The sequence below is a fragment of the Parambassis ranga genome, chromosome 5 (genome assembly GCF_900634625.1).
Source record: "Parambassis ranga chromosome 5, fParRan2.1, whole genome shotgun sequence".
Lineage (NCBI taxonomy): Eukaryota > Metazoa > Chordata > Actinopteri > Ambassidae > Parambassis > Parambassis ranga.
Window position 1 is genome coordinate 13,154,036 of NC_041026.1, and position 26,444 is coordinate 13,180,479.

Sequence of the window (26,444 nt, forward strand, 5' to 3'; positions counted from 1 at the left end):
AAGCCATTCACTTTATAATCTGCCCACAGATTCAGCAACAATCCTGAAAAGCCTGAACATTGAAGATCTAAGTGCGAGGAACGTAGCAGCTGCTAAAGTATTTTGTAGGGAGTGATTAAGCACGGACATGTTTTTATTTGATTTAAAACATCTCTGACATTATACACTATCCCAGATATGAACGGCCACATGTTTGGAATATTAATGAGGGTTTCGACTGGGATCAGACAGCACCATCTTTTTCTTACTCTGCTTTATCTCAAATATATATATATCTGTATGGCTCCAGCTAAACACTGCACAGACAGATTGCTGTGTTAACTGTGCTGCTCCTTGCTATTTTCTAAAAAAGGTTCTCCCACTGTGATTTGCTGAAAATGAGACATGTGCTCGGCATTAAAGACCCATCAGACTCCAACCTCCAGGACAAGTGAGGAGCAGAAATATAATCTATTATCACCAGCGACTGATTGAACCATCATGTTTCTCCTTATCGCTGGTATTACTGAGTCTGTGAAATCAATAGGTGGGGTTGATTAGCCGGTGTATGTGGTTGTCTTTAGCTGGAAGCAGAGAAAGCTCACACCCCTGTCAGTCACATTCACTGCATTGGGCATAACAACATAAGAATTTACTGATAAAGTTGATCAGAAATCAATCGCTATAGGGGTGAGGGATTGACCTGAACCTGGGGTCAAAGGTCAGTCATATTGTTTTTTTACTTTACTCCTACTGGCTCCACTTGCAGCTAAAAACTTTATTTCATAAATTCTCCCTGAAAACTGAACATCCAACAAAAACCTCAGTGCAGATAGGAAGTGGGAAAAAAATACAAATCAATGCCATTTCTGATTGGTCCAATGAGCTGTGACAGAGGAAGCTGATTGGATGAGCACCAGTGAATGTGCTTGAGGCAATATTTGGAGTGTGTGTGTGTGTATTATTGTCTGTGAAGTTCCCTGTAATCTCTCTTCTATAGATTTTATAGCTTTTGTTTCCTTCCCTCATTATGGGCTTCATTAGCTCCGCTCAGAACGGAACTGTATGGAACTGAATGTTGTATACACACACACACACACACACACACACACCGGTATGTGTAATCAACAGCAGGCTGGCTTGCTGAAAGTTTCACTGGGAGATATATGCAGGTTTTGGGGTGTGTGTTTAATCTGTGTGTGATCTGCCGTCATCATGAAAATCTGTTATTTGGGTTGACATTGCTATAAAATGCGGTGTTTATGTGCAAACATTTAAAGATATTTTGCACCATTAGTGCTTATCCACGGCTCCCTAGCACAAGATAAATGTTGAGTTTAAGGCATCTGCATGTGTGACAGATCAGCAAGGCAAAATAAAGCATGAAAATGTTTTGTAGCAAAGATAAATGGAAATGTCCAGAAACACCATTTATTGTATCCATTATTTTAAAAATGTGTGTGTGTGTGTGTGATTCTCTGAATGAGTGCTGGTGGACATTTTGTGTGTGTTCACTTTATCATCGGCGAGTGTATCTTAGCATCTTTCATCTCACACACACACACTGTAAGGCCACATTTGTCTTCACATGTTTGTGTTGATTTGTTATCCCACAGAGCAGCCTACTATTTCATCATGTTTTCAGGTGTGTGTGTGTGTGTGTGGGGGGGGGGGGGGGGGAGGGGTGTTCTCACGCGGTTTACACTTACAGGCAGTGTACCACAGTCCTCCCGTCTCCTCCGTCATACTGCTCCTGCCACTTAGCCAGCCGCCTGACCAACTGGAGGATGGAGCGCTTGGAGAGGGGCGTGTCCCTGTAGGCTGGCCAGCCAATGTACTGGAAATGCTGCACCAGGCGGTAACCGTCCTGTGGCTGAGGAGAGAAAGATGTAAATGTAAATGCTGCCTGTCTTTTCAGGGGGGGGTCCTTGTTGGTTGCCTTGAGGGAAATCACCACATGTGGTTATAATATACATACATTATATACACTAAACTGACATTTATTTTTTTTTATGTGTTAGTCTGCTTTTTTTTGCTCCAATTAGTTCTTGTTTTTGAACAAAACAATCAGCATTGGCCTCAACAAAGAGGATAGCTCATAATGTTTAATTCAATTTCATGGCAGACATGCTATGTTTCAGTCATCTGGCCCAAGGCTGTTGGCATCCACTGGATGAAATACCAAAACCCGCCATCACTGTCAGACTGATTTACTGCTATGTTCGCCACACATGCATATGCAGATCGACATGTCTGCACACAACCAACCACATACAGCAGTATCATTTTTTTTTCAATTTCCCACACGTGTTTTCTTATTTCTCCATCACTCTCATTGATCAACTCACCCTACTTTTCTACCCACCCCCCCTTACATTTTTGTATTTCCTCTCCCTCTCTGTCAGATTTTTTCTCCTCACATTTTCCACCGTTTCCCTCCTCATTTGATGGCTTATGGACTCAGCTAGGCTGGAGCTGCTCTCACACAGTGTGAGATGTGCTGTTATGGCGATGATATAAGCCATTTCACACTAGACTGGTGATGTGTTTGAGACCAAGAGGAGAGAGAGAGAGAATATAGAGAGTAAGGTAGCGGGAAGTTCACTAAGCACTATAGGAGCATACAGACGATAGGGCACCGCCGGAGTAGTGCCGTCATGGATGGGTGAGAAAATGAGATGAGAAGGGAGTAACAAGAGGAGGCAAGTGGCTGGTGTGGTGGGCGAAGAAACGGGAGAGAGGAGAGGTGAAAAGGAACGCAAGCGGAAGAAGATGAGAGGGGAGACAGCCTGTTGTTATTGCACCCCTCTCATCACCATCATTTTTTTTTATCTATGGAGGCTTCAGCCTAGCTGCTGTAGTGATGTCATAGTGATGACACAGCAGAGGGAAAGGTCACATGACATGGAAAATGCCTCTCCTGTGTTTCATCGTGTTGCTCTGTATACTGTTTCATAATCTATTTGAACCCAAGGCTTTTGTTGTAAAAATATTATTGTACAATGACAATAAAGATCATGAGCAATCCATCCCACCCTCTTTACAACACTGTGGACAGACTGAGAAGCAGCTTCAGCAACAGACTCCTGCTGCCCCGCTGCTCTAAGAAATGGTACAGGAAGTCATATATTATGCAGCCTTTTGCAGAAGTTTACTAAACTAAGGGGCAGAATGTCAGCTGAGTTGTCAGCCAGTTTGAGTAAGAATAATGTCATTAACAGTGCATGGGACAAGAAGAAAAAACTGAATAATATAGGTGATGGAGAATAAGATAAAAAGTACAAGAGAGGGTGAAAAGACAGACGGAGGGTTAACCCTGAAAATACACATGTACAGCACTGCAGTGAAGGAATTTAAATTCTGTTGGATCCACGGTTAAACAATGATGGGCAAGAGACATTAAACTGCGTCAGTAAGGGGCCATATGTGTTTTAAAGTGCTCCTTAGAAAGGTCCTAAACCCAAACCTACACTGATCATCCTTTCCTTAAGCCACTGTCAGGTCCAAACTGTAATATTATACTGTATGCGGTGTCAATACAGCTGAATTAAGTTTTAAACTAAGTTAAGGAGCATGAGTTTGTCCTAAAGATATATATATATATATATATATATATAAACAAAAGACAACTTACCCTGGCCATGTTGCAGATCCTGAAAATTCGGTTGATGATGTCTTCGTCGATGTCCGCCGATATAAACTCCACTTGAATTGGACCGTAGCAACATGAACTTTTCTCTGGCCAGTACTGCATACATAACTGCAGAAAACAAAGCACAGAGGAGAGTGTGAAGTTTATGCAAATGCATGTAAATATAAGCCTGATGAAAGACTTACTGCTTCACGTGGAATATGATCCTTTATTTAGGATCAAACTTAAGTAAGTTCTATTAACTCGCCGTGAAGTGATAATCCACGTCTAATTTACATTCAACGAGGGAAAGATGAGCTGACTTAACCTTGACCGCGTTGATTAATCTTTAAGTGTGTCTTATGAAACCTGCTCAAAAGCTAGATCAACACAGTGTTTTTTTTTCACCCAGACTGTGACCTGGTACCGGTCAGTAAACATCAAATACTGATTATATCACTTCCTCCAACATTACTGATGCCACTCTCGAGCAGTGAAAGGCTGATGATGAGGGAAGATGGTGCATATAAATGCATATTCCTTTCAGATTTTCTTTGTGGAGCATTGTATTAGCTCTGTAAACACCTAAGAGAGATCTGGTGTCAGTAATTGGAAAAAAACACACCTCTAATTTGTCATGGGTGTCAATCAATCAAGACAAGACAGATTAGTCATGTACTTGTGAATATATGTTTAACAAATGTATTTTATGTAGTATGACATGTCTCTGTGTGTTTCCATCTTTGTCTTCTTTTGTCAGAGCTTTTGACAAGTTAATTACAGCGTGTGTGGGTTTTTAAAATCACTGAGCTAACAAAAGAGTAGCCTTGCTTTTAAATGGACTAAAGCAACTCATTTGTTTGTTTGAAGACATCTTACAGCATGTCATTGAAGAAGGTCAAATTCCAATCCCAAGGCCACGCACAAGGCTAAAAACCACCACAGTCAGCCACAGCAGTCTCACAAAACACATACAAATGCGAATACAAATGAGCACTCGTACCTGTGCTGCATCCATCTCATTGAGCATTACAATGGAGGAGCAGTTGTAGTCAAAGACCAGCCTCCAGAAGTCGCCCATTGTGTTTGGCAGAGGATGCTGGGTAACGATGAAGGCCGCTGGCTGTTTGTGGCTCTGGATTGAAATAAGAAGAAACTTGAAAGTTTAATCTGTAATCTATGTTAAACATAGACATATTCAGAAATCCAAACTTACATCCATTAATGCAGCGTTGATGTAGTTGGAGCTCTCTCCATCCACTGATATGAGGAAAGGCAGACATCGGTCTGCTGATAGGACGTCCATACTGCGGTTCTTGTCGTGGTTTCTGGGTAGCAATCCCACACTGCAGTCCTCTGGACGGACTCTAGGGGTCACTATGTTCAGAGTCTGATGGATGGAAAAGAAATGTAATAATCTTTACTTACCCTGCCAGTTAAGTAAGATACTAGAGCAAAGAAGACTAGGACCTAAGGTTAAGGCTTGGATACATCTCCAGAATGAATCTAAATGATAAATGACAAAAACAAGTGTGTGGGCTCACCTGGAACTCATCTTTAATCTGGCTGGAGTTGGTCTGTGGGTCCAGCCTGCTGATGTTGTAGTAAATGGCTCTGAACTCACACACCGGTATGGCTGTATTCCCACATAGACAGGCTTCCAAGATGGCATCATGAACAAACACGTACTGCTCCTGCAACATAAGCGCAAGACGGTCAAAGGATTTGATTTGATGAAATATAGCAGACATTTTCCTGGCTTTTGTGAGTAGATGAACGTTTTACCTAATATACATTAGACTTGCCTATACTTTCCTACAGAGAAGCTGTACATATCTTGGCAATTTCAATCACCTCTCAACTCTCTGTAAACACAATTCCTTTTTCCTTTGAACAAATACATCATTTGTATGCCAGTGGCCTTGTGGCAGGCTGAAGATGAATTAAGAAGGCCATTAGACTGAGCCAATGCTAGGTTTGCTTTGTTCTGGATTGAGTGTATTCTTTAATACCCCTACATACTAGCTCATTGGCGCAAGCATTCATAGCTCCTAAAGCCACATTGCATGTTAATTTACCACCCTCTCTTCGTGCCACTATCATTCCAGTTTTAGTGTTGCTTCAGTTTTTATATCTCATTTCCTTTCACACTTATGTTTGTCTGCTGCCTCTCGGTTTTTCAATTTGCCTTTCACTTTATCTCTCAGCCTCTTTCCTGGTTGAATGTTAATTGTTGCCCTTGGAGCGCAGAGGAGAGTTTAAAAGCATCACTGAAATGACCTCTCCTGGCCATTACCTACTCTGGTGACATGCACGGACACACACTTGCATGCAAGAACACATGTACGCACACAGGCATATAGCCATGATCACACACACACATACACAACCAACAGACAAGCGCTCAACTGATACACACAAAACACGCACTCCGAATTCCCCTGCGCCTTTTAAAAGATTAATTGCTTTGTGTTGCGCAGAGCAGGATTATAATACCGTCAAGCGGCTTCAACACTGACACAAATTGCTCCCACACATATTCAAAAGGCAGGGCAGGATGCATTTAGCTTGGTTTCAAGAGGCATAGAAACACACGTACGAATGTGCACACAAAAGACTGGTGCAGACACACATACAAAACTAGGATTCACACCACCACTGTGGTATGAAAACACTTAACGTGATAGTCTGGGTTACTTTTTCTTAACCTCAAGAATCTAAAAACCCATTCAGTTTCAGTCAATTTCAGACGCCAAGCTTGAGCTGTCAGTCTGAAAATGAAGCTGTTTCTTTATTCCTGGAAAAAGTTGACTTTCTGGATATGCAAGGTTTTCATCAGTAGCACAAATGGAATGCAGAGGCGGGATGGATTAGGTCGGCTTAAGGTAGCTTAGAGAAGAAATGAGCACTTCTGTTCTGAAATGAAATACCCGGTCATTTCAAGGCACAGACTCTTTAAAATGATTGATACTACAAAATTAGAGCAAATTATGACACTGTGTAAAGGAGAATGATTAACCTAAGTCCTCAACTGACAAAAAGACACAACTTTTTGTTGCTGTGGAACGGGTATATCGAACAATAAACCTTAAGAATTCAAACTGCATAACCTGGAGTGTATTACAGGAAGACTGATATGACATATCAATACGTACTTCTACACTTACCTCTGTCTGAACCATGTTGACTCGTTGTGACCTCAGCTCTCGGATGCAGTTGAAAATGTCCACCACTCCCTCATTCTCTGCCATGTCTAACATGATGTCCACTGCAATGAAACAGCCTGTCCTCCCTGCCCCAGCACTGCAGCGAGACACATCAGCAATACTGAATAAACAATATTATAAGTTCAACAACTTATGAACCCTTAACAAGACCCTTGGCTTTTTTGCATTTATCATTCAAGTTGTGTCTGTGCACAAATACTGTCAAATTTTTGTGTCAAATACTCCTTAAACAGCTAAAACTTGTCATATCTCATATTTACTCTAAAGTACATGGTAATGTGTGTTGGATTTACTGTATTTCTCAGCCAGAAGCACCTTAAGTGTGGCAAGCTATCCAACATCTGTTTCTTACTACTTCCAGTCTGCTAGGCTTAGTATAACATCTGAGGACTGTTTCAGAAAGCAGGTTTAACAAACTCTGAGTAAACTGATCTCAAGATGGAAAAATGGAAAATAAGCACATAAATAGACATCAATACATTGCTGAATTTTTTTTTTTAAGTTTTTAGAAAAAAAGATTTTGGACCTCTTTTAAACATGTTATAAGACACCCTTGTTCCCCAACAAGAATCAGATTTGACAAGGAATGATCTTTCATTGTTTCCCCAATCAGCACTGATGGCACTCTTAAGCATAGAAAAGGTGATGATAATTTTTTTTGTTGCATAATCAATATAAAATGATGACCAAGCAATCAGAAAATATACATCTAGTCATACGTAGTCTGACATGATGTCCTTATGTCTGACAGAGAAACTAGTGCCTGGAATGATCATGGACTTCAGGATGAGGGTGGGTTTGCTCACACTCTCACTCATGTAGTAACTTTAATGCCCCCTGTCAGGTGTTAAGGCGACACATAGTGAACAGCAATGTTTGGAGGGAAGAGACAGGTGGAGAGGCAGACCAGCAAATGGATGGATGAGCTGGATAAAAGGAGAGAGGGAATGGTGGGAAGAGGTTAGCGACTGTGAGCGATAGAAGTGGTCGTCACAGGGGAGAGATCAAGGGAGGGAAGGAGACATAGATGGAGGGATGGAAGTTAGAGGATGAGGTATAGACGGATGGAGAGAGGGAGGGGAGAAACCTATCTTTCACTCTGCAATCCCTCTGACAGTTTGCAGAGAGAGAGGGGGGGAGAGAGAGAGGAAACAGAAGGAGGGAAAAAGGAGAGATAAGAGGAGCGGTAAGGAAAGATAGGAAGGAGAAAAAGTGAGAGAGAGAGAGAAAAGGAGGGAGCGCCTCGGCAGATTACCTGTCAACCTCTGTGATTAATGTTGAGACCAGAATACTGCTGGGCCTGTGTGTGTATGTGTGTGTTTGAAAGCCTCATGACACAGGCCAATAGCGTCAGAGTGCCCCCGGAAATTGGAAGTGACTGCCATAACTTCCTGCCTGTCCGTCTGCATACTTTTACTACAGCTATCTGTTTACACTCACCTCGTTTGCCTGTCCACAGTGTTCCTCCACCCTCTGCTTGTATGTATAATTTTGTCATTTAATTGGTTAGGAACAGGGTGTGAGCACGCTTTATGAATGCTCCATGATGAAAAAAAACCCATGCTGTTTTGAAATGGACAATTGGGACAATTGTACAAACACGAAAAGCCTCCAGTGCAACAGAACATTCGACTACATGTACATGTGGTGGGCTGTGATGGTAGCTGTAAATGGTGACTGTGTGAACTGAACAGTTTTCCTTTATAAAATGTGATGTGATTTAAGATGATTGTTAACTAACCCTGTTTTTCATCCCTTACCCAGTGGTTTCCAAACTTGAGTCTCCCTTGTGTAGAGAAGAGTATTGACTAGAGCTGATCTAGAGCACATGGCGCTTACGTGCCTGGTGGAACTGACGGGTTACTCATTTGCCTTGTCAAGCTCCCCCTGCCATTCTCTGCACCCCCATTGTGAACCATTAAAGTAAACGTAACACAATGACACGTCGAGCAATCTATCCATGTATTCTGTAAGCATAAACCCATGTGTCTTTTTTCCTGAATGTGGCATTTTTGCATGAGGATGTGTGTCAGGAATATTGGTGTTTATGTTTAGTTTTAACAATGAAAATAGATTCTATTTAACTTTGAGCGCATTCTTTTTTTTTAACTTAAGTAGCTTTGCAATATTGATAGATTGATATTTGATTTCCAAGGATTCCCAATGGTCTACAAACAGAAGTGGATTTTGACCAAGAAGACTGCAGTTTATTTATCAGACTGTTACTTCACTTTAAGTCGTGGTTTCAACTTCTCCCATCTTCACCAAGCTTCTCTGCCATTATCTTGGCTAACAAAGTGACCTACCCAAGGCCCACCTTGACCTCCATGCACTTGTATGTATTGTATGAAGGTTTCTTTTCACCACCAAGGTGCTGGGTTAGGAACCATATTCCCCCTTCAAAGCATCGCATTGTATTGAGGTGGATCACCTAATGGAATACATTAATGTTAAATGATAAGATGAGTAATCTACTCCAAAGCTTTTTCTTTATTTATTTTTTTACAGCTTGTCTAAATAGTGACCTTTTAAATCTTGTGCCTTCTGACAAACGTGGCCCCAACGTTGAACTGTTACGTCCCATAGAGAAGAGAACATGGAGGTTAAACATACTGTCGCCATGGTGATCTTAACACTGTCACTTTTTTACCTTCAAGGGTTCAAGGGTGAATTTCTTTTTTTTCCCTGTTGCCTACGTTTTAAAGGTTAACACCATCAATCTAATTTATGGACAAGGGAGAGCAGTGTGTGCATGCGTGTGTGTTTTTGCGTGAATGTGTCACAATACACAATAGTGATTTAATGTGCCCTCCTGTGGTGTGAATTTAAGTTTATACAGCTTCTAGGTTGGGGCAGCACTGTGGTAACCAAGAATTTTGAGAAGTTTAAACCTCACCAAGCAGCTTTGGTGGCTGAACCAAATACAAGACACTGAAAATGACAACAACATGGCTGACATGAGCAAATAAATAGATATATCAGTTTTTGTCACACAAAAACACAAAAGACACTTTTGTGCTTGTTACTCTGGCTTTACAAAAGCCATGAGACCCAAAGAGCCCTGTGTGGTGTTGGGGGGGGTGTTTGTCCTTGCCTTGACTGTGCAGCCGCTGACCAACAGCTGCAGGGAATTACAGTTTATCTTCTGTACAAAAACCCTGTGTCTGCCCTCTCACCTGCAGTGTACCACTATGGGCCCGGCATCTGGGGGGTTGAGGAACTTGACCTGTCGTATGAAGCCCAGCAGTCCTGTGGCATAACAGGGAACGCCATGGTCGGGCCAACTGGTGAAATGAAACTGACGGAGCTCGCGGATCTCATGATGGCCCTTCTGGAAAAAAAAGAGCACAAGGAGAGGTGTTATGTTAAGCTTCATATTTTATAATGGCAGTTGCAGAGAAATATTCTGTCTCTTCGTAAAAAGTGGTGGCCATTTTCCCTCTTGATGATGACAAACGCATGAATCTTACGGCCCCTTTTATAGCCCTTTTGGGGAAGACTGACAAGAAGACATATCATGGTTCAGGCTCTTAATTTACAGCAGGGATTTCAGGAATATAGGGGCCTTGATGCCTCTTTGGCTTCAGATGGAAAATAAATCAATCTCATTGATGTCAAGATGGCACTTTGGACCACTTCTGGGAATGAGAGGCAGGAAGACTTATCGTGGCTCATTTGCCTAATTTACAGGGGAGAATTGAGGAAACTGAAGGCCATTTTGGCTCCGCGAAAAAAAAAAGATTAATTGATTTCACAAAATCTCATGATGGCTCTTTTGGGAAAGATTTACAGGAAGAAATGCCATGGTTCAGTTCAATTTACAAGGAGATCTAGCACCACTCCTCTAACTGCTCTGTTCTGTATGAGGTAATTAAAATGACAAGAAGCTTAAATAACATAAGTGTTTTTTTTTCATTTATAACAAATAAAGTTTCTGAAAAAAGTCTTGTGTTTTATGATGTACCAAAACATTTTTCAAGGACAGTGATAAAGCTTTAACACTTGTGGCACACTGTGGTGCTTCTTCAATAGAAATTCAGGAAGAAGCAGTTTTTGTTGCATAACAATGAAGATTACAGGACAATACCATGACAATAGAAGTCTATTGTGGCTCTCTGTGTGATAGCATCTTGGCATATTAATGGTAGAATTTCTGGAAGCAGAGATGGTTGGTAAATGCTTTCCTGTCTAACAATGGGGATATTAAGAAAGCAACGTTAACATTTCAGAAACTGCAGTTTAGTTCTCATGTGCCTCACTGAGACGTAATGCTTCCAGATTGTGGTGTGCAGTAGTTCCTTCTCCATAAAATACAGGGGGACTTTTTTAGTTATTACAACTACAAGAATCCTCAGTTGCTGGCAGGGACCATGTGACCAAAACAGGAAGTTGAAATTTTTAAAGACTCTGAAAGTTTAAAGACTCTATCATCATCAGAGAAAAGCCACTGTACTTTATACATTTTTAAACTGTGCCTCCAGGACACCCCCCCAAAGCAAATGTGTATTCATAGGCTGTGTATGTCACCCTGTTGGAGTCAGATTGCTGCACCTGGCAGTCTGAAGGTTAATGATTCTGCCTCTAGTTTTCCATGTTGAATTTCTGACCAGCATCGCTTGACCTCCAGCTGCATCTCTATTCACAGAATATAGACATTTCTCAGCCTAAGATATGTATGACCCTCTCCCTCAGCTTTGAGCAGTTACATTTTTTTTCTCCACAACACTACTTCACCCTGCTTTAATAATTCAAGCCAATCGATTCTGTTATACTGTTCCAAACCAAATGAGGCTTAAATGGAGAGAGCCATGTCCTCCTGAGTTCGGTTTACGCTCCAAGAATAGACCTAAGATGAAACAGTTGTTAGTTTGGCTCTTATTCTGGCTCCGGTGTAGACAAGGTTGTAGTGAATTATTTGTTTTGACAGAGTGCCCGATGATAATCTGAGAAGCAGGGATAACACAGGGAAGAGAAAAACAGGAAGAGAGGTCAAGAAACAGACACCGAGTGGGACAGAGGTCAAAGAATAGAGTGGATGAAGCAATGAGAGTTACAGCGAGTGAGCAAGAGGAAGAGTGCTGGTGAAGGGAGGGACGAGGGACGTGGCAAAAGACAACGAAAGAAGAGAAACAAAGACGTACAAAGATTCACAGAGAGACGGAGGAGAAAAATAAAACCCAGTATACCACAAAGTGATTCGATAACTGGACTTCCTATTGATTCGCTCTGCTGTGATGTTGGAATTACTTCTCTGAATCAATAGACAAGAGTCCAAAAACAGCTAGTGCCTGAAATCCAGAATAGGCTGATTCAAAGAAACATTCAAATGTTTGAGAGCAGATGACGAGGACACAGAAATATTTTAAAGCCTCTGCTAACTGTAAGAGAGGTGTTTTACACATTAAAAGTTAGGATTTCCTTTCATTTGCGTTGAATATTGTTATGCATTCAGTTGATATTTCAGTCCTTGAAAATGGAACGTGTGTGCTGCATCTCTGTGTGTTCATAGGGGCAAGGACTTGATCCATTAGTGGCTGAAAATGGCGAATGTGTGACGATATGGCACTTATCAGTGGGTAAAAATAAAACAGCTTGCACTTGAACCCCAAACTCCTAACTGGGGATGTACCCCTACCCCACTCCTGTCTACCTCCTAACAGACTTTTGATGATGAATCCATCCATACATGATACATTCATATGTTTTATAAAAACAACCTTGTGTTGTATATGTAGGAAATGATCAAAGTGTGGGTTAAATTGTTAGATTAAGAGTTCAAGCTCTGCATTATAATAGGGATGGAGCCTTGTTTGCTTGCCTTAGCTGTAGAGGGCTTTGTCCATCTTTATCGTCTTTGGTCTTAGCAGAAATTGTTAAAACAAAGTGTCTTTCATCACCTTTCTCGAGGCCACTCTGTAGAGCTTTTAGGAAAACCTAAACCTGTGTCCTCTACTTAAAAGCTTGATTGTGAGTTTAGTTTCAAAAGGTCATGGTCACATAGCTGCCACAAAAGGATGTGTGACAATGATTATTCTTGCCGGAAGAAATAATTCTTGTGCTTCATCCGAAAACCGTTACACAAGTATACCTGCTTGTGTATTGTTTATCTCATCCCAGCTATGCAGGGAGTGGATTGATTCCCGAGTGTTGCTTGGCTTCTTATTCTAAGCACTATGTTGTACTGCTAAAACCGGACCTTGGTTTGTATTCATCTTCTCAGCAACAGAAGCCCTCACCACCAAACATCTTTGTTTCTCAGACTGTCCTTCAGTGACTACAAATTCTTGGCCAACCATTTATCTTTGAGCAGTAAATATTTTCCTCTGAGAAGCTCTGCAACTAATGAAAATAATGCAGGTGTTATCCCCATGAGGAAACCACACCCTTTACCCCGAAGGGGCGGGTCTGACTTATCTAGACTTGAATGAAGACGAGCAGGCCCTGCTCTCAATTACATTCTCAGCTGAACACAGTCGGAGCTTTTTGGCAGTGAAAACAGTTGACAAATGGTGTTTCAACCCGCCTCTTCTGTTCGGGGACAGTTTCTACAGTTTTACACAGTGCAAACAGCCTGCTTTACACCTCTCTCAAACCATCTGTCCTATCTTTCTAATATGCGTATGTGCTGGTCCTCAAAGCTGTGTTTGTTGTTTGCCCGTACACTTGTGTGCACTGCTGAGTCGTGTCCTGTACTGGGTTTGGTCTCCGCTGCGTCATGCAATTGTTTGGTTTCACCATAGACCAGATTACCGTCCTGCTGTGTTGGACGCGGACAATCGAGTGACTAAACTCTGACGCAGTTTCTTGTCTGGTTGTGAAAATGTACAAGTATAAATTCTTTAGGAATTATTTTCCACTCCAGCTACACATGAGACATCTGGTTCTGCCTCAGCGCTGACATTAAACAGTGAGACTAATGTTGCAAGCCGCTTCATTTTCAGTGCATGTTTAGCAAAATTTCTCGTTTCACAGATGAAATGAATACTTTTTAAGCTGGTGAGTGGAAACATTGAACTGACAGTTTTTCTCACCCGCAGCTTCTATGACACTCAAACATGCACCACCTTTACTGATCTGCCTGTTTTTCATCCGTTTCTCACACATTTAGTTTTTTTTTTCCTTGAATCTGTCACCCTCTCTTCCTCAGTGCTCAGTTAATCTCCTTCAGTGTGCCATTAATGAACCATTTCATTAAGCTCCTGTTCTCATTATTCACTGCGGTTGAAGCAGTTTAATTGTTGCACAGAACCTGTGCACTTTCTGCTTCTAACCCCTCTGTCTTGCTTTCTCTTTGTTTTCCACACAGTCAAGAGAACCTACTGTAGTGTAAAGATGGAGAATTTCTGAATTACTGAGTGTGTATATATCTGGTGCACACTGGAAGATGACAGGCATTTGAAAATCAGCTTTCCTTTGAAATTTTCAGCATATGTGCACACACACACACACGTAGAGGTGGTATGGATTAATGGCTTGCAAAACGAGCTGACAGCAAGGACTTGAAAACTTGTCTTCATAAGCTGATCCTGCACGAGTGAAGGGGGAGGATAAAAAAAAGGGGTGAGGTACAGAAAAGCACTCAGAAATGTGTTATATTTTGTGCAGGATTTTTTTTCATAATAATTTTTCTTCACTTTCTGACCATTTTCTTAAAAAGGATATTTTTTTCTTTGATTTTCTTGATGGAATTAAACTCTGTGACATTCATGGGTAACAGAAAAAAAGCTATTATGATTATATTATTATTATATTATGTATAAATAATTTGATTTGTGTTGCCATGTTGTGAAATTATTGGAATTTTCCTTTCAGATGGTCAGAGGAGCCTTCTCCTGGCTTACTAAGCTGAGCAGCCAATCAGAGTGAATTCTGTCACACATTAGCTTCAATACTAATGTTTTTTATGCTCAATTGGACAAAAAAATTGCTGATGCATTACTAGATTACATCCCTAAGCTTCTTGCTTCCCCCATCTGTAAGGAAAACAAAACAACAATGTGTAGCCTACAACATGGATAAAACACAAGTAGGAAAATCAAGGATTTGGATCGGAGCTGCCTTCTCTTGTTTCAGCGTGTTTCTGTGCAGAGCCTTTGGAGAATTGTATCACAACAATGACAGTAAATTCTTCCATTTTCACACATCTTTTCTCCCCTCAAATCCCTCCAGCCTGATTACAAGAGCCGAGATTATGCTGTCAAATCTCCTCTTTAAATGGCGAGAAACAAACAAGTAAGACTGCTCACTTGGCTGTAATGGTAATCTAGGTCTGGGGGTTTTCAAAGTGTGGAAGTAACATAAAACAATGAAGATGAATGTGCAGCAAGAGAGCCCGAGAAGATTTAAATCCCATCTGAAGCTATGTGGGAATTACTTGTAGCTGTAGCACAGTGATATGACATCATGATGTCATGTTAGAATCACACATAAATACTACAATTCATACAAAATAACATGTGTTTGTTGGTTGTGTTGTTGATGATGTTTACCTTCTGGACAGTGAATGTCCGTATGACATATTCCGCCAGTGGTTCCGTTTCTATCAGGGTCACCTTGATGTCCCCGTACACCTCTGTCTCATCAGGCCAGTAACGCACACACTTCACCTGCAAAAGACAATTTACATTCACACTATGTATTTAAATATGTATTACATGTCGGTCATTATTACCCAATGTGCACTAGACTGGGATGGAGCCGAGGTCAAGACGATCACCATAATATAATAGAAAGAAGTGTATAAAGGTTTGAATTGTTTCTCCTGCATTATGAATGGCTACTTTAGAGACATTATTTTGTAAAAAAAAAAAAATATTGATTTGAATCGCTGGATAACAGCTTTAAGTAGGGAGAACCCCGGGGCTGTATTGTTGCTACACAAGGTGTGATAACACCACTTATATCTAGATTACACAACTGAATAAAGGAATGGAAGTTCATCACCAGGCTTTTGTTCCAATTATGTTGCTAATTTACAGCCAATTACACAGCGCGGCTAATAAGATCAGTTCCCCTACATATCCTGGAAACAGGTTTGTCTCAGAGTCAATCATTGCTCAGAATATGTTGATGCAAAACGCAAGGGACTTAGGGGGTTAAGGGGTTACACTCACTCATAATTAAATCTGTGACATATGGGTAATATTGTTTAATCAGCTAAAATAGGTTTCAGAAGTTACTTGGTTCCCTCTTCCTCTACCCATGTTTACACCAACCCATGTATGAAAAATGTTAATAAAAACAGGAAGCACTGTCAATGTGATTGGTCTACTAATAATACTCTCTGTCTGGTCTGGTCTTTTTTGTTGAAACTATCGCCTTTTCTTTGTGCACCCAACCCAAAAAACAACATGATGTAGAAACAACATAACTTCAGTTGAAATCCATCAGCATGGGAAATACTTTCAAAAGCTCACATAATGGGATAAGACTGAGTTGGGGATCCAACATTTGGATTTGTATGTCCTGGTAGGGGACAAATCAGGAAGTGGAACAAATAAAGAGTATTCTCACAGTGAGAGTAGAACATAAGATCATTATGTCAAGTCATTGGACACACATAACACAAACTGGACACACATTTTGTAATAGCCTGGACGATGAACTCACCCTTCCCACTTCGACCAGGTTTGTAACCATGACGATAGAGGCCGAGTTCTCCTGCCAGACCATCCTCCAGAAATCCCTCACCGTCTCCTGCATGGGCCCTGAGACAAACACACAAACACAAATACAAGATGTAAACAACATGCAAACACAGACAGAGGTTTGTGTGTGTGTGTGTGTGTGTGTGTGTGTGTGCGTGTGTGTGTGTAAGAACACGCTTATTCCAGCGTCACATAAAAATTTCAGCACTGACAGGACAAACACACACATATAACATACAACCATGAAACACACACATATGCACAAATACACACATGTGCTCACGCACCATCAATCCCAGATAGTAGTTTGGGGGTTTGAGGTAATGGGGTCTTAAATTTGTCAGGGGGATTTTATACGGCAGTTTAGATTTAGGAGGTTGTGGTAATAGCCTTCCAGTCCGAAAGGACGACATTTACCAGGTGGCTGCTGCACACACATAAAAGCACGCATAAACACTGGCACCTGCACAAACCACACATATGAGCTTCTCACACACACTTATCACGTCACTTTAATTACCTTGTGTGGCGATGTAATGTCTGGGTCTGTGGTACCCCTGCGAGAAAATATGATAGCATGAAAAAGTCATCTCCATCTTTTCCTTCCAATGTGCTTTCTTCGTATGATGATTTCCTTGCTCCATCATCTCCATCTCTGCCCTTCTGTCTTCCGCCCTATCCTCTGTCAGCTTCACTCACATATTGCTATGCCATTACAATCACACTGCCTTAATTTATCTCTTCCTCTTTACTCCTTCCTCATCTCTGTCTGCCTTTTTAATCCACCCCCCTCCTCCTCCCATCATTTCCTTACTCTGTATGTTTTGCTGTTGACATTCCTTTTTTTTTCCTCCCATGGTGGTTCCAGTTTATTCTTTGGATTAAATTCAAATTATTTTCTTGTTTCACATCTTTCTGCTTTCCTCCATCCTCTTTCCTTATATCTTCTTTTCATTTTTTCTGTTCCTCTTTCTTAGTTTCTCTCCTCCTTCACTCTTTCGTTCACTCCTTCCATTTGTCAAACCCTCCACTCCTCCCACAAGCATAACTGAAGGTCATTTTCCAAATACACATCAAATGAAAAAATAGGATCTTAATTTTCACTCCGTAGGACAGAAGAAAAACAACAAGTCTCCAACTAACGATTCTCCTCCTCTTGTCCTCCCAATTCCCTATAAGACAGATAACCTTGTTGAGATGAAAACATTTATCACTTTCATATTTCCATTAAGATCACTCTGTAAGCATGGCGTTATCTTCTCTGAGGGAACGTGTTGTTACGATTTTAATTTTCCAATTCCCCCTTTCCTTTTTTCGTAAGGAGAAAAAACCCTAATCTGTGGAGAGTGATTGAAAGTAAGCATTTGTACCAAATTCATTAAGACTATCATTACAACAGTAATGTGTGTGCAAGAGATTAAGTCAATAAGTGAAGCACAGATACAGGCCTGTAGGGGACAAATACAAGAGGAGTAACAGGGACAAACCGCAAAAAGGTGATAATACAACTTAAGAAGGAATGAATGAAAGATTTTACCTGCAGCAAAGCATTTAAAAAAAATAGTTAGAGTAAGTAAGTAAGACTGTGTGTGTGCCAAAGAATGCACATAAAAATGGACGTCACAACAGCTCCTGAAAGGGCCGAAACATTGCGAAGGCTGGCTGCAGTAGGGGTCTTAACTCCCATTCCTATGTTAGTGGACTGGACATGGACCCAACTAAAACTTTACAGAGACCCAGTGTCTTATTGTTGACTAAAACAAGAGGACAGTAGTCGGGACAGCACCGGTAGGCAAGATGCTCTGACCTCACTTTTGGACGCATGTTTAACCGTGTATCATGGTCAGAGTGAGGGTGAGATATGTGTGGTGTAACACTCACGTCAATGTAATTGGCGTTGATGTAGTCGGAGTGGGGGTCTCCGTCCAGCAGCTGCAGCCGGACTCTGGTGTGGTCGTCTGTGGGGTCAGATAGCAGAAAAATACAACAGGCCTAAAGTTACATTTACCCACAGATCGGAGCAGCTAACTGATGGGGCGGGGAACACGCTGACCAGACTTAGCTGGTGACCGACAGCCAGGGTTGGCTGTGCTCATGAAAAAAAACAAAAAAAAAACAGAATGAGAAAGGAACTGACATTTGATGCTACACTCTCAAAAGCTGCCTGACTTGATGTATTCAGAAGGAGTATGTATGCATGGTTCGGTTGAGTATGGATTTAATTATCTGTTTCAGTCACAATAGTTCTTAAAATCAGTTTATTTGGTCTCAGAGCAGTTCCATTCAGATTAGCTGAACGAGCACGACAGAAGCAAAAACATGATACAAATTATAATAATAACTCCCACGATGCAGATTTAAAACAATGGTGTGGACAGGACAGGGTGATGGGACAGACACTGATTCCATTTTGAGCTGGCTCTATTATGTCTCTGTTATGTCTTATTGAAGGCTATAAAAATGAATCATTCTGGTATGGGACTAGAAACACAGAGCAGGAGCTTTACATTTTCTGAGCCTTTATTTTGAAATGTTTGTGTTTTTTTTCTTTGTGTAGAAGCCACACGGACTGTCAAAACTGTCCAACCCTAAAAAAAAAATCACCATTACATTGCCAGTTTACACATTACACATAAGATGCTACGTACAACTCTGATCTTACTCTACCCCGACTCACCTAAAACTAGGCATGATTACAGCTAATGGGAGGCGGTGCTTTTTGTTTAAATGTAACTTAGCAACAGCAGGTAATTGCAGATGAAGTGGACATGATTTAGTCTGATTATCTCTGTTTTTCTGTCTTTTATGTAGAGTGTGACTGTGCGCCCTACTGTGGAAATTGGCAAGTATAAAGAGAAAAAATATAGAGGTTTAAGAATAGAGGGATGGGAATGAAAAAAAAGAAAAAACATATGGGGAGAGTAAGAAAGGGATCACCTATGTGTGTCTTTGAAGTCACTGAAATGCTAATGACTATACCGACTGATGCTAAGCTACAGTGTGGCTGGAATCCAGCTTAAAGCACATGCTGGCTATGAGTAGCATTTCTACTTTGATTAAAAAAAACAAATGAATATATCAATTGAAATGCATCTCATACTAGAATACATGTGGGAAAAGACTGAATTTATTTTACCCGCTTTAAAAAAAGGAATTGCGTTTAGAAAACAGAGCTGCTCTATTGTTTGGCCGATGACTCACACCTTCAATTGTTACCATTTCCTCTTTGTTTGTAGTGGGGGCATGGGAGCAATCATTTTGTCAAGTAGGCGTTGACATTTTTTTTTTGTTTTTTGTGAAGATCTTAGAATAGATGTTTGTATTCTTGGCTTCAACACAATGAGGTCTGCATGCTGTGGAGAGAAAAATAGTCAGAAATGCCTTAAACTGATTTGCGTTTGAGCTCTTATTTAGTTAAGGGAGTTTTGATATACTATTATAATGACAATAACATCATGAAGGGTTATGGGATAACCCCACTGACAGTGTAAGACACAAGCAGTGACTGCTGATCATTCATCAGGCCCACGTCCATTTCCTCCACGAATGCACTGAATAATATCACATAACATGAATGGTATAAGAATATATAACACAGTCTGGAAATGATTATCATTTCTAGGATCACCTTGAGCAGAATTATTTGTACTGCTTCTATCAGAGTAATTTCACAGCTCTGACTGAGCAGCAACAATGAAGGCAGCATGACTCCACTCTGCCGGTACAAGATACTGTCATCAGCTATCAGCTCACTCGCCCTCTTACTCGCAACTCTCTCTCTCACACACACACATACTGCATGTAAAAACAAACACAACAGGGGGTAGTCTGCCAGCCGTCTGCTCTTTTCCTCCCTTCTCTCTGTCTTTTCTTCTCCTCCTCCTCCTCCTTTCATCTTTTCTTCCTCCTGTCCTTCGCTGGTTCTGTCCACTTTCTCTTCCCCTCCTCAGCTCACTCCACCTTCCTTCATTTATCTTTTCCTCCTCCCTTCTTCTCTCGCCCCATACCGTCTTGTTCCTTCAGACAGCAGTAATTACACAGGGCTAGTGTCAGATGCTGTCATAACATGAGAGCCACCCATACGTGGCTATAGAGAGAGGGAAGGGCCCTTCCCACTAGTCTGCCCTGGGAGGGGAGCTTCTAATTGGGCTGAAATGGCAGGAGGTACTGGCTTGCGAACACTGCAGATCTGGACACAGGCCACAGGTTTGTAGAGGCTGTCAGACAGAGTGAGTGTGTCTCTCTATGAGGAAAAGGCAATTTCTTTTAATTAGCGTGTGTGTACATATATTTGCATGAACAATAAATAGAAAGTTTGAGATTTTGGTATCTAAATGTAAACCAACAAACCTTCTTACAAAGTACGATAGAAACATTTGCGGTTGTCAGATCCAGATATAGATTGATATTCTTAAATCATTTATTTGTTCAGCCCTGTTCTGGATACATATATAAACACAGGGTAGATACTGTATGAGCTCTGAGACTCATGTTGGCATCTGCAGCTCTGGAGTAACAACAAAGTCATCAGAAGCTGCTGTGTCCAAGGGTAAAGGGTCACAAACCCATTACTCATTAATGAGCTGCAGTCCTCTGCTGAGTCTCCCTCTCCTCATAACCTTGTAACTCCCCATCTACTTTTTCCTCTTCTCCCCTTCCCTTCCTCTTCGCTGTACTTTGGTTCCATTTTCTCACTCCATATCTCGTCTTTTTTTTTTTTCTCTTTCAGGTATCTCGTCATTACCCCTGCAGCCGCTGTAAAAGTTTTGTCTGGGAGAACTTGTTAACTTAAAGGGTCCAGAAAAGGCCAAACAAAACACAGTTCTTGTTTTTTATCCCGGACAGAATCGCAGCGGCAGCTGAATGCAGCAGCAAGCTGTAATTTGGAGACATCAGATCAGATTGTACAAACCGAAAAGCCTGCACACCGCCGCTGTACACAAATAAAATGAGCGGGAGCCGCCAGTGCCTAATGACTGCTGTTGTACCAGAACAAAGAGGAGCAGCTGTTTTTGGTCCTCCTTAAATATCAAAGGTCATGATGCAGTTTCTTTTTCTTTTCTTTTTTTATTAAGTAAAAACCATGTATTAAAGTGCAGATATCAGCAGGAGATAATCTATGGAGTCATTATGTTCCAGTTTCATGAATATATTGCCCTTTTATTGCTTTATAAGGCCAGTGACTACTCCAGATTGTTCTAACTTGATGAGGCAAAAAGACATTTAAGAATGACTCAGGTTGTATAATACCAATACCCACTGCAGAAAAACAGACACACAAATGAAATTCTCAGGCCACTCTCACCAGGAAGAGGACAATATTTCAAGTCTGAAAATGGAACATGTGCATTTTCCCAGCAGTAGCTGTACGTGTACATAGGACCGGGGGACTCATCCCACTGATGGGATCACAAAAACTCCACTCTGGTCCACAATTTTCTTGTGTTGTAGCAAACGTTAGGATAAATGCTACAATATCCTGAGCATCTATGTGCTATAGCTAGTAAAATCTAACATATCACCACACTAAACCTGACAAGGCCTTTGTGGTGCAGGAAAGGAACGCAGTGTGTAGTGCGACTGACACTCAGGTAGACTGCTCTTTGCTTTCCAGACCACTGGAAAAAAAGTGATTGCAGGGATATTGATATTTAACAAAACCTCATCACCCTCATGCAGATATTGTGGCTGTTGAGTGAGTCACAGAGCTGTTAAGACATGTGGCTCTCTTTTTATATTTTTTTCTCTTTCCAGAGTAGAGCAAAGAGTAAAATAGAGAGAATTTCATACCTTAGTATAAATATTAATTTATATTTTACACTTAATGCTAGTATAGACTTAATTTCATAACTTCATTAATCATACCTTTTCTTCTTCCTTTATTTTTTCCTTTACTTCATGTGATGATGATGATGATGATGATAGAGGTTAAAGGCTCATGAGAACTACAATAACACTGCCTTCACCACTTGTCATTCTAGTGTTTAAAGGGGAATTAAAAAGATGCCATTTAGTAAAAAGAAAAAAAAATCTAAATTTCCAAAAAGCATCGGGTTTAAAGCACCATACAACACAACCAGCTACTTGTTAATTGTGCTGCTGAAAACAGGCATAACTCGGCTAAATGTCCTCATAAACAGATGGAGCTGGTATTTAACAGATGAGAGGAGAAAAATGCTCACAGTAGCAAGTTGAAACTGCTGAACGAGATGTTTTAGGCTTCCATCCTCTGCCTTCCCTCTCATCTCTTCTCCTCCTTCTGCTCTTCTCGCCTCCTTTTTTTCAGTAGCCACTAAGCAGGGATTGTGTCTGTCACAGATATACTTAATCAGTTAACTCCCTATGGAGCTCAACTCACTCACGGCATACACTCTGCTGTCAGCCCGGCTCAAGGCATTAGAGAATTTAATAGCATGTGTGATTGAGTGTAAGTGTGTGTGTGGGAGTGCCAGAGAGACATTGAGAAGCGTGTAAGTGTGCTAAAATGTGTCTTTCTTAACTTCCTTGTATGCTAGGATGTTCTGGAACATCTTCAGGATGTGTGCTGACAGGGTTGTGTGTGTGTATTTTTTTAAAAGTATTCCAGTAATTTTACTATGGTCTTCCCATGGTGTATGTGTTCACTGTCAGCATCTTCTTATGCCTGTGTGGCCTCAGCATGGACACACACACGTGTGTGTGTGTGTGGTGCCTCAGCATGGACGCACACACGTGTGTGTGTGGTGCCTCGGCATGGACGCACACAAGTGTGTGAGTGTGTTGGAGGGTATTATAGTGTGTAATAGCCTATTAAGACCACAGCTCCCTGCAGCTGATGTGTCAAACAACACAGAACGTTGTCGACTCACACACAAACACACACAAACACACACTTCAAGATGCTGTTTCCAGCTGTTTGAAGGCTGTCAGGAGAAAAACGGAGTGAGGCAGAGAGATGAAAGAGAGTGAGCTGCCAAAGGTGAGTGAGGGAAAGAAACAACAGACTCCTTTGACTTTAAAGTTACACGGCCCATACTTAAATATCTGCATTTAATCTAAATCATATTGTTATTTAACCCAATGATGTAAAATCGCCTTGTAATTTTGAGTGTATTGTTTCATGCACAGTGACATGAATTAACACCTTTTTTTGTGACAGCAGCACAAATTGCAATCTAATGGATTTCAATCACAATTGTGGCTGTGCCTGCAGCATGTTCTGTTAAATAGTGATGCAATCGAATGTGTAATTTGTGATTTGGAAGATAAGTGGGAAGTGACGGTTAAAAAGGTCACAAAGCTGTTCGGCACAATAAAGCAACAGTAACATGAGGGTGCTATCAGTTTCTATGTGTTTCTGTCTACATGCTGGCGTTTGTTAATTTCACTGCAGCTGTCTGCAGCGGCCTGATGCACATACACACATGCAAACGCAAAGGCGTGCGCACACAAGCACATGTGCATACAGGTGAGCCCACTCCCAGAGAGTGGTGCTGTTTGGCTCTGTTGCTCATGACGTGCTAGTTGGTTTGACTTAACTCCATTGACTATGCTCAGATAAGCCATGGTAATAGGCCTACCACTACTCATAATAATAATATTAACATTAATATTAATATCATTAATAATAACAATAGTAATAATAATGTTGATGATTGAGGGCCTTTAAGTGTTAAATGTTCTTTAGAAATTAAAGTTTATTGATCTTTGAAAGGGTGTACTTGCATTGTATGTCGTTATCATTATATTAGTTGAACATAGTCTCAAAATCACAATATTATCGATTATCGCAATCATTTCTCTTGGCAATTAATCACCCACCAAAATCTGTTATCATGACAGGCCTAGGTATGACAGTTGCTTTTGATGTGAGGTCTCGATCAGCTGCTGCGTGTCTGAAATCCTATTTACCGCCTTTATAGAGAATCTTGAAAGTATCGGATCGGGACTCAGTATCGGCAGATACTCAAAATCAAATGACTCGGACTCAAAGGCAAAAAAACCTGATCGGGACATCCCTAGTTAAAATGCAACATGGCCTCACAAAAAGTTGGCACATTTGGTCGATAAGACATCTGCCAGATACAACACATGGTTATGTTATGCAAACATATGGATCTATTGCCCAACGGCAACCAAACATGGGACCGATGCAGCTGCAAAAGTCAGAGAAAGGAGAGGCGGTAGGCTGGGGAAGTGCTATGTGGCAGATTTCCACTCAGGAGTCAAAGGTTTGAGCCCCCCTGACACAGGGAGCTGTTGTGTTTTCACCTAGTGTTAACTTTCCATTTTGCCTGCTTTTTACTCACTGCTGAGTGAGGCATAAAACTGCAGCAGGACCTATCGCTCTGTTTTCATTAGATGAGGAACAGCTATTCGCTGTAGTGTTTTCCTCTAGCAGTCTATTAACCAGTTGGATTGACAACAAAAATTTAAAATGTGTTAGTGGTGGTATGATAGTAAGCAGTTCAATCGGTGGTAATCAAACACTTTCCTGTCTTTTAAGGACAGTTTAAAAGGAGGTGGTCTGACCTGGACATATGTGGGTCAAAAAAAACATTTCTATATTCTATTCTAGTGGTTATAATCATCGAGACAGCGGTGCGTCTCATCAAATTTGATTCATTCATCAACAATTAATTATCACGCACTGTCGAGGAGCACGGCTCATCATTACCAGTTAGACACAGATATCAAACTGTCAGCCCCCTGAAGTTTTTGATGATGAAAAATAATCACTGAAACTCTTCTAATTAAAAAATACAATCATTTTTAAGATTATTTTGATCAAAACCTGGTCCTTTTTTTTTTTTTAGATAAATACCACTTGTTAAAAATCAGTATCGAATCCTGCATGTATTGTTATATCCCCGACGCTGTTACCCCCGACCGCTTCTTGAAAGGAACAATGATTAACAGCAATCACCATCAACCATATCAATAATACCGCCGCTGGCGTTAAAAATCAGCCTCATTATCACCATTATCTGAGTGCGTCCCTCCTGCTGGTTGCTGCAACAGAAACCATTTCATCATCGCCTTCTTTCCTTCTTTGTGTATTTGTTGTTTTTCAAAAGGGAAAATAGGACCAATCAGACGCCTCCTTTTGATGGGGCTGCGTGACTGAAGCCTCCCAAAGTGAAAATGCTACCGCACACCAAGACTGGTCCATTTTGGAGGGAACAAAAAGATTGGCCTGCGCAGAGACTCCACTTTAGCCCCTACCAACAGCTTCGGGATAAACTGTAACGCCAACTGTGAGCCAGGACTTATCATCCATCATCAGTGGGCCATCTTACTAAAGCTCTAGTGGCGGAATGGGAGCAAATGCCCAGAGCCAGGTTACAAAATCTGGTGGAAAGTCTGTTGTTGAGGAGCATTTAAATGCTCATGGTTATGACATAGGAAACAGAACTTTTGACCGCACTGTTTATGACTATAGGCTACTGCTTTTTAAATTAGCAATGCATTAATTATGTGAATCTGCAATGAGTTTTCTAAGAAACTCCATTCACCGTATGTCTGTGGGCTGCTGCAGTGCTGCACTGCTGCAAGCAATCAAGCACAACCTAGACTGCTGTGTACTGTACAAGCCCCAGTAAGGAGTGTATATAAATATATATGCAGGTATAGGAATTTCTGGCTGAATTTGTATGTGTAACCGTATTCGTGCTAGTGCGTGTTTATTTGTACAACTGTATGAGTGTGTGTGACAGCTTGGGGATGCTAATATTTGTTGTGGTTCTTTGGTCAAACACTTCAGAGGAGTTGTTGGCGTTCTGACTTCAGAGCAGCTCAGCAGACGTGTTGCGAATCGGAGCCAGACAGGATAAGAGAGGAGGAGAGGAGACACACTGTGTACGGCTGCATGTGAGGCTTAACGCACATGTTCACACGCGCACAAATGCACACACACTGTTGTGCTTGCTTTCAAAACCTTCCTTCCTCCGTTGCTTTGTTTGTTTCACGCACACATCCTCG

The 26,444-nt window shown here is 41.1% G+C and overlaps 1 protein-coding gene across 1 annotated transcript in view; it reads right to left on the reverse strand.

Annotated features, from left to right (window-relative positions):
• The window catches only part of LOC114435463 (receptor-type tyrosine-protein phosphatase T-like), a 96,658-nt gene that overhangs the window by 3,903 nt on the left and 66,311 nt on the right, over nt 1-26,444 (reverse strand). The window contains exons 12-22 of the mRNA XM_028405139.1: nt 18,366-18,451; nt 17,005-17,041; nt 16,447-16,544; nt 15,327-15,443; nt 10,014-10,168; nt 6,778-6,913; nt 5,155-5,304; nt 4,827-5,000; nt 4,614-4,745; nt 3,614-3,739; nt 1,689-1,852 (exon numbers count right to left, since the gene is read on the reverse strand). Of these exons, the coding sequence (XP_028260940.1) occupies nt 1,689-1,852; nt 3,614-3,739; nt 4,614-4,745; nt 4,827-5,000; nt 5,155-5,304; nt 6,778-6,913; nt 10,014-10,168; nt 15,327-15,443; nt 16,447-16,544; nt 17,005-17,041; nt 18,366-18,451 (1,375 nt within the window). The remainder of the gene's footprint in view (nt 1-1,688; nt 1,853-3,613; nt 3,740-4,613; nt 4,746-4,826; nt 5,001-5,154; nt 5,305-6,777; nt 6,914-10,013; nt 10,169-15,326; nt 15,444-16,446; nt 16,545-17,004; nt 17,042-18,365; nt 18,452-26,444) is intronic.